The sequence below is a fragment of the Garra rufa genome, chromosome 21 (genome assembly GCF_049309525.1).
Source record: "Garra rufa chromosome 21, GarRuf1.0, whole genome shotgun sequence".
Classification (NCBI taxonomy): domain Eukaryota; kingdom Metazoa; phylum Chordata; class Actinopteri; order Cypriniformes; family Cyprinidae; genus Garra; species Garra rufa.
In genome coordinates this window covers 5,459,442-5,465,721 of record NC_133381.1, presented here as the reverse complement: position 1 = coordinate 5,465,721, position 6,280 = coordinate 5,459,442, and the positions used below count along the sequence as shown (strand labels likewise).

Sequence of the window (6,280 nt, the reverse complement as noted above, 5' to 3'; positions counted from 1 at the left end):
TTATAGAATAGAATACAGCTTTAACTACTGATCAGAATAGAATAGAATAGAATAGAATAGCATGCTGCTTTGGCTTTGATTACTGATCATAACAGAATAGAATAGAACAGAACAGAATACTACTTTGACAACAGATTATACCATAATAGAAGATGAATATACCATTATAGAATTGAATACAGCTTTGATTACTGATCATAATAGAATAGAATAGAATAGAATAGAATAGAATAGAATAGAATAGAATAATGCTTTGACTACAGATTATACCATAATAGAATATGGATATACCATAATAGAGAAGAATACGGTTTTGATTACTGATCATACCAGAATAAAATAGAACTGAACAGAATACTACTACTGACTACAGATTATACCATAATATAATAAAATAGAATAGAATATAACAGAACATAATAGAATACCACTTTGACTACAGATTATACCATAAAAGAAAATGAATATATCTTGATAATTATATAATGGATATAATAGAACAGAATACAGCTTTGATTACTGATCATACCAGACTAGAATAGACTACTGCTTTGACTATACATATTATACCATAACAGAATATGAATATACCAGATTACAGATTAGAACAGATTAGAATAGAATCCTGATTGGACTACTGATCATAATAGAATAGTAATATACTATAGAATACAGCTAAGACAACTGATCAGAAAAAGAACATTGACATACAATAATGGAATAGAATACTACTTTAATACCATAATAATACAGAATAGAATAGAATAGAATATACAGTTGTAATATAAACCAAATAATCCACTGTGTGTCAGTATCCATCTTTTAGAAAGGGAACAGTTTTTTTTTTTTTTTTTTACTGCTGACGGGTCAAATTTCATTTGGTGAACTTTGTTCTGCTCGCTTTGTGCTTAGTGAAGGGCTTTTTCTCTTTCAAGCGATCTCAGTGCATTGCATTTTCATGCATGTTTACAGTACACTGCATTAATCAGAGTACACGCTGAAACACTGGAGTCTGATGAACATGGATGACTTGAAGGTGAGTGAAAACTGAACACTGTTAACTGGCTGTGCTTTCATTTCAAATGTCCCATAGCTGGTAATAGACCAACAAATCTTCCTCCCCGTAAGCTAAAATGTAATTACAGGAGCTCCTGAGTGATGCTGTTAATCTTAAGTGCTGGGTTTTCTGTCTAACGTAGCAGTCGTGTTACGAGCACTCTTTACCCGTCACGGAGAAATGCAACCCCATCAGCCGAGATATTGATAGAGCGAACAGCAAACAGATGGTGCAAATACTGAGAAGATGCGATGCTGAGATTTTTGAGAAGAAAATAAATGATGATCCATTTCATCAGGTTTGGCCTATTGGTTTTAAACAGGATAGTCATTATGTTTCTAGCAAGAATTTTCCATGCAAAGCTGACCTATGCTTTTTGTTTTTAGAGGCTATATAGTTCATCTGTCATCCAAACAATGGTGGATGTTGCAAAGAGGGTGGAAATGATGCTGAGGGTCAGTAATATGAACTAAAAGGCCTCTATTTTAAATAACAACTGTTTAAATTTAGAAATATTTTTATTTATATTTTTTAATTAAATTATTTTTTATTAATTATTGTTTTATTTAAATGTGAATTATTATTTAATGTCTATTTTATGTAATTATTTAACGATTCATTTATATTTATATATATTATTTATATCACATTAAATTGTAATATATATAATATATATATATATATATATATATATTATATATATATATATATATATATATATATATATATATATATATATATAAAGACGTTTGTTATGCTTATCAAGGCTGCATTTATTTGATCAAAAATACAGAAAAATATTTTTTGTATTCTGTATTTTGTATTCTGTTTTCTATGTGAATATCTGTTAAATTGTAATTTATTTCTGCAATCAAAGCTGAATTTTCAGCATCATTATATCAGTCTTCAGTGTCACATGATCCTTCAGAAATCATTCTAATATGTTGATTTATTATCAGTGTTGAAAACAGTTGTGGTGCTTAATATTTTTTAGGGTTCTTTGATCAATAAAAGGTTAAAAAGAACTGCATTTATTTTAAATAGAAGGGTTTTCTAACAATATACACTACTGTTTAAAAGTTTGGGCTCAGTAAATGTTTACATTTTTTTTCTTTTTTGAAAGAAATGAATACTTTTATTCACCAAGGATGTGTTAAATTATTAAAAAGTGATAGCATAGATTTAGATTTTTAGAAAATATTTATATTTTGAATAAATGCTGTTCTTTTTAATTTGTTATTAATCAAATAATCCTGAAAAAAAAATCACAGATTACAAAAAATAACTGTTTCCGAAATTGATAACTCTAATAATAATTCAGAATATTATAATGATTTCTGAGGGATCAAGAGACACTTAAGACTGGAGTAACAGCTGATAAAAAATTCAGCTTTGCATCACAGAAATAAATTATATTTTAGAGTATATTAAAATAAAAAACATTATTTTATACTGTAATAACATTTAGCAATATTACTGATTTTTTCTATATTTTTGATCAAATAAATGCAGCCTTGATGAGCATAAGAGACTTCTTTAAAAACATTACTGATCCCAAACTTTTTAATGGTAGTGTAAGTATATATATTATATAATATATATAATTTTTTTTTCTTTTTCTTTTTTTCTTGTAATAAATTGTATGAATGCTCTTAAAAAAATGTAAAAATGATAAAAACATAATAATTGATTTGTTTCTGCAGGACCCAGAGGAGAGTTTGATTGTATTAAGTGGCTGTGGAACATCAGGCCGTATTGCATTTCTTTTGGTGGTATAGAGTCTAAAAAAGAATAAATACAGTAAATAAATAAATAAAACCAAATCAATAGCAGTTAGAATAAAAAAATAAAAAATAAAAAAATAAAAAACTACTGTATGTTTACCTATCTGACATTTTTCCCACTGTTATTTCTTCTTTAAATTTGTCATATCATATTTCATACCTTAGACATCCTTTAATGAGATGTTGAAAGCTCAAAAACTGAAGCAGATCTGTTCGTACATCATAGCTGGAGGTGACAGGTAAATAAACAGTCTGTCTGTTTGATGCATAAGACGAGACTCCAGTGTGACACTGCAGAATTTCAGGACTATGTTTTCAAAAGGGCCCTGCTGACATCACAGGAGGCTCCAGAGGACGACCCGGCGCTGGGAGCTCGCACACTGGACAAGGTGAATACAAGAACAAAGAGTCAAGCGATGAAGCTTTACCGTAGTAATAAATCAGTTTCATCATCCTAAGCAGAGATGAACATTTTTTGACATTTTCAGAGGAACATGTGAGCAGCACCTGTGCTCAACACCCCAGTGCCAGAGAGCTCTGGGCGGTTGCCAGGTTGTTGCTATGTGATTACTAAAATGTTAGAAATGGTTTTTTAACACATGACTATGTTCTTGCTGGGGTGTTGCTTATAGGCCCAAGTCAATATTGCTTACCCCATGTCTCTAGGTCAGTCCTTGATTATACGTCACCCATTTTATTATTTGAAAATCAAGTCAAAGTAAATGAGGTAAAGTACTATTAGATGTTTAGATATTTGAGAAATGATATTAATTATGCTTAAGGACAGTCATAGAGCTTGATATATTTAAACTGATACATTATTTTACTTCATTTCCTGTTTTCTTTTTGCACTAACAGGTTTGTGCAGGAAAGAAGCGTGTCTTGTTCATTGGAATATCCTGTGGCATGTCGGTATGAATGACACTATTGTTTTTCTCCAATCACAATATTGAATCAGTAGTGCTCTGGGTTAAGTCTTTTGTATTTTAGGGTGGCTATAGTCATTTGAATTTTTCAAAAATAAAATCAAATAAAATATTTAAATAAGTAAATAAATAACATTAAACTTAAAAAAAAAAAAATACCGTATACTGTATAGTTAGTTTGTGAAAATTTAAATATGAAATAAAATTAGAAAATGTTGGTAAAAAATAATAAAAAAAATGCAAAAAAACATTTAAAAAGTTAAAAAGTAAAAAAAATTATTACTACAGCATAGTTTGTGAAAATTAAAATATTAAACATAGTTAGAAAATGTTGTGTATTTTTTCAATTTAAAATAAACCTAAATATGAAATTAAAAATATATTACAATTTTATTTATCATAGGTTCTCATATTTATTTAAAATTTTGTAATAAATAATTGTGTTATTATGTAATACTATATAATTGAATTATAATAATATAATTGATCGGTTTAATATTTGCAATGGCTACTGTTTACTATTTTTCATAGTGTGATTGTTGCTAAAATTTTGTATTAAAACCAGTTGGGTCAGTCTAACCTGCAAACATCACATTAAGTATTAATTAAATAATAATAATAATAATAATAATAATAATAATAATAATAATAATAATAATAATAATAATAATAATAACAATACCAATACCAACAACTACAACAACAACAACAACAATAATAATTGTTTTTATTAATAATAATAATTATTATTATTATTATTATATTATTATTAAATAATAATAATATTATTTTTATTATTAATTATTAGTAAAAAATAATAATTGTAATAATAATTATTATTATTAATAATGATAATAATAACAATTATTATTAATTATTACTAAAATAATAATAATAATAGTAATAATAAAATTAATAATAATAATAATAATTACATTATATTATGTTATATTATTGTTAAATAATATTAATTAAATAAAAATACTTGTAATACATGGACCATACAATAACAAATTGTTGTAGATATTTGTTCAATTTAAAATAAATCTAAAATGGCAATATATCAGTTTATTTGTCAGTTTAACCTGCAAACATCATAATAATTATTAATTAAAAATATTAGAATATTATTATTAATAATAATTATTATTACTATTTAATAATATTAATAATACTAGTAATACATGGACCCTACAATAATTAAAAACAAAGACATACAAAAATAAATTGCCCTGTTTTTACTTATAACAAATTGTTGTAAATTATTGTATGTACTGTTTACTATTTTTCATAGTGTGATTTTTGCTGAATTTATTAAAAAACAGCTGTCAGTTTAACCAGCAAAAATAATAATAGTATTAATAATAATAATAATAATAATTATTATTATTATTAAAATTATTATTGCTTAATAATATTAATTAAATGATAATAATAATAATATATGGACCCTACAACAAATAAAAAACAAAGACATACAAAAATGAATTGCACAGTTTTATACTTTATAGATAAAAACTAATGTGATTTTGATGATGTTGACCACTGAACTACTCAGAAAAAAGGCACAAAAGCTGTCACTGGTGGTACCCTTTCAAAAATATATACATTTAATGTACTAAAAAGCACCTTTTAGAGGTAAATAAGGTACAAAAGTGCACCTTCTGAAAGAGTACTGCCACAGTGACAGCTTTTGTACCTTTTATCTGAAATGCACTGTAGGAAATGTCTGCAGTTTCCAAGTGATTTCTTTCAGACGTATGTAGGTAACATTAACGCAAGCTTTTATCAAAGCCGTCTGCGGGTCAGCTGTGAATGCACCTCATGATGTTGTTCTGTGTCAAAGGCACCATTTGTTGCTGGGCAACTGGATTTTTGTCTGAAGCACTTAGACGTCTTTACTCCAGTGCTTCTGGGATTCAATCCTGTACATATGGCGAGGTATTGCATTGACCTACTCAATGCAAACAATGGCTTTCTGCATATTACCACCTCTCATCTTATATTTACATATATTCAACAACATTCTTGCCATCCTGCCAGGAGTGAACCAATGCAGGACTGCTCGTTTCACTTTAAAGACGTTGCAGAGAGGATGACTGCAGAGCAGAGGCATAAGAAAGCGTTCGTCCTGAATCCTGTATTGGGGGTATGAGACACTGCATTGGCATAAACACATCTGTGCACATGCAACACCTTAGCAACCAGCCTAGTAACCACTGGAAAGCACCCAGGACATTATAATAATGGCTGCACAAGCAGGCACTACTAACATTATTGAAAATGTAAAAGTGAAATTTCTTACTAATGTTTAAGGAGTGTTTACCCATCATGAGCAGTAATGACGCTCTTGTTGCACCTCTGGTTTCTCTTCATAGGCTGAGGCCATCAGCGGATCGTCCCGGATGAAAGGAGGCAGCGCAACTAAAATTATTCTGGAAACTATTCTTCTGGCCGGACATGAAGCTGCATTTAAAGGAAAGACAACAACCCCTGAGTACGTTTTAATTCCA

At 28.3% G+C, this 6,280-nt stretch overlaps 1 protein-coding gene across 1 annotated transcript in view; it reads left to right on the top strand.

The window, feature by feature from the left end:
• Positions 1–906: 906 nt before the first annotated feature.
• LOC141296256 (tyrosine-protein kinase Src42A-like) overlaps positions 907–6,280 on the top strand; it is a 16,381-nt gene continuing 11,007 nt past the window's right edge. The window contains exons 1-10 of the mRNA XM_073827523.1: positions 907–1,036; positions 1,200–1,355; positions 1,444–1,512; positions 2,761–2,829; positions 3,007–3,080; positions 3,164–3,230; positions 3,700–3,753; positions 5,614–5,708; positions 5,811–5,916; positions 6,146–6,276. Of these exons, the coding sequence (XP_073683624.1) occupies positions 1,016–1,036; positions 1,200–1,355; positions 1,444–1,512; positions 2,761–2,829; positions 3,007–3,080; positions 3,164–3,230; positions 3,700–3,753; positions 5,614–5,708; positions 5,811–5,916; positions 6,146–6,276 (842 nt within the window). The 5' untranslated portion in view covers positions 907–1,015. The remainder of the gene's footprint in view (positions 1,037–1,199; positions 1,356–1,443; positions 1,513–2,760; positions 2,830–3,006; positions 3,081–3,163; positions 3,231–3,699; positions 3,754–5,613; positions 5,709–5,810; positions 5,917–6,145; positions 6,277–6,280) is intronic.